The 2,500-nt window shown below is 54.9% G+C and overlaps 1 protein-coding gene across 1 annotated transcript in view; it reads left to right on the top strand.

Annotated features, from left to right (window-relative positions):
• LOC137655098 (uncharacterized) overlaps positions 1-2,500 on the top strand; it is a 22,512-nt gene that overhangs the window by 18,785 nt on the left and 1,227 nt on the right. The window contains exon 2 of the mRNA XM_068389016.1: positions 1-2,491. This exon is cut by the window's left edge and continues 1,403 nt beyond it. Within this exon, the coding sequence (XP_068245117.1) occupies positions 1-2,491 (2,491 nt within the window). The remainder of the gene's footprint in view (positions 2,492-2,500) is intronic.

Genomic DNA, 2,500 nt, shown 5'->3' with positions numbered 1-2,500 from the left:
TGACAAATGCAAGGAGACAAAAAGATGGCAAGTGACGCCAATAGATGGCGCAGGCTGTGCCTCTTCTTCCTCTTCTTCTACCAGTCCAAAAATAAACCCAAGCCACTATCGGGGCAATTGCTCCCCCTCGCCCTCCACCGTGGGCAAGGAACCACGTCCTGCGTCCCTGCCTCCACCACCTGTGGACGCCCTTGGCGATGTGGCCACCTTCAGGAGCGAGGCGACCATTTTGGTCTCTCGAGGCGAAGAAGGGCAAAGGAGAAGGGAATCGGGCATAGGCGTTAGGTCTCCCATAAGCCGAAGGCGAGGGGTAGGTACTCTGAGCTTAGCCAAGAATATTTCGAACTTAAATGAACAACGGGAGGGCGTAGGAGGTGCTGAAGAGGAGGAGCAGGAGGAGGAGGACAGAAGTGTGGGTGGCAGGAGGCTGGTAGCGACGGGTACTACTACTACTACTACTACAGCTGTGGGCGTCCCCGGGGGCGCGGCACTAGTGGAGGAGGTGAAGGTAGGTTCCCTGCCGCCCCCACCCCCCGCCGCTAAATATACGTGTTGTGTGGCGGGGCGTTCCCCCCGCCAGCTGCTGCCCCGCCATGCCACTATGTTTAGCTACCCAGGGCCGCCGCGCCCCGCCATACCCGAAGAACCCGACAGTGCGCACCTTACCAGTGATCAGTGCAGTGCTCCTCCGTTGCGAAAGACGTCCTCTCATGCCCATGGCACAGCAGGGAAAACTACAGTGCTTTCCGGCAGGTGCAGTGAGAGTGTAGCCTCGGGGGGCAGCGGTCATAGAGACCGTCTGGCCCCCCCGGCCCCAGTGACTACCACGACGATCAGTATTACGACTGCTAATATCACCACGACTCCTTTTACGACGGGAGCGACACCTACCGTCACTACGCCTACAACTTCCTCCTTAGCTGCGACTGATTCTCCTACTACTATAACTACTACTGCTCTTGCTTCTGCTACTGCTACTACCACGACTTCGACCCCTTCTGCGACTGCTGCAGGAGAGGAGAGGAAGACCAGGAGGCCAGTCAGGCCCAAACCAGAAATACCCGATCACCTGTACCGCCGTTGGGCAGCTCTGCTCCCACCGCCCTACGGTGGTGGTGGTGCCGTCGTGGTGGATGCTCAGCAGCCAAAACACAAACAGGAGGACGTAAGAAGTTCTGACACCAAGGGAGGAGGAGGAGGAGGCGGTAGTGGTAGCCACCATCGCCTGTCAGATGAAGGCCCTCTGACAACGTCGTTTGAGTTTCAGCCTCCTGCTCCTCCTTCTGCAGGGGGGACTAGAAGGTTCTCCTCGGATCAGTTGGATCTGCAGTCGGATATATTCAAAAACTTCGCCCAGTTGCGACTGGGCTTCGCCACCGGCGAGCTGGGGGGTGGAAGGAGGGAAGGGGGTCGTGGACCCCCGCCGTCACGTCCCCCTAGATCTAGACAGGACCACCTTGAGAAATTACGGAAATGCACAGAGAGGTTGAAGACGCCATCGCCCGATAAGAAGGCTCGGGGAGATGCAGCATCCATGGATACAGCAACAACAGCAGGTACAGCTGCATCAGCAGCAGCAGCAGGAGCGAGCGACAACGCCCCTCCTAGATCTCACAAGTCGAAAAAACGTAGTACTGAAACTCGAGGAGTTATGAATCGACATCCCTCTTTAGGTAAAAGCCCGAGTCTCCCGACACAGTTACCCTCGAGCCAAAACCAGGAGGATGTTGTCAAAAGACTTTCGCCAGTTCCAGCCAAAGAAAATAACGAAGCGCCCTTGCCAAGTAGCAGGAGGGAGGACGAAGATGTTTTCAACGAAACGACGGCGAAGTTACCCCCTCTGCCCCGACCTGAGACGCGTCTTGTCATCCCCCCGCGAGTTATTCCCTTCAGGTCTGCTTCCGTATCCCAGGTGGATGTGAGATCCGATGGCTCCTTCTGTGGCCGAAGTAGTAAATCTCCGATTGCGACTCGCTTGTATCCATTCTGCAAAGATTACTGGGGTTCGAACACGCTGCCCCGTTGCAAGCCTCCTACCGCTACGTGCGAGGGTGAGAACGAGGGGAGTACATCACAGAGAAGCCATCCTTCCCTCACAACCGCGGCCTCTATTAGTGACATGACTAATGTGGGAGGTAAAGGGACTTCTTCGCAGCCAGAAAAGTTGGAGAACAAATCCAAATCGGAGAGCGAGCTGTCGGTGACGACGCTCAATAACAATGGCAGTGGGAGTCCCAAAGTTGATCTGTTGGAGCTTTGCGACAACATTCTTCCGAAGAAGGTGGAGGGCAGTGACTCGGGACGGGATGGGAAAGAAGGAACAGCTGATAAACAAGGGGCAGACGATAAGATCGAAGAGAAAGGCCAAGGCAAAGAAAACCCAGACCAAAGTCAATTAGATAAGGTGAACAATGAAAAGAATGCAAAGGAATTGGAGAGCAATATAAGTGTGAATGAAAACAACAGCAATGTAAATTTAATTGATAATTCTGCAAATATA

The sequence above is a fragment of the Palaemon carinicauda genome, chromosome 1, assembly GCF_036898095.1.
Source record: "Palaemon carinicauda isolate YSFRI2023 chromosome 1, ASM3689809v2, whole genome shotgun sequence".
Taxonomy (NCBI): domain Eukaryota; kingdom Metazoa; phylum Arthropoda; class Malacostraca; order Decapoda; family Palaemonidae; genus Palaemon; species Palaemon carinicauda.
The sequence above is the reverse complement of the archived record's forward strand: the minus strand, read 5'-3'. Positions and strand labels throughout refer to the sequence as shown.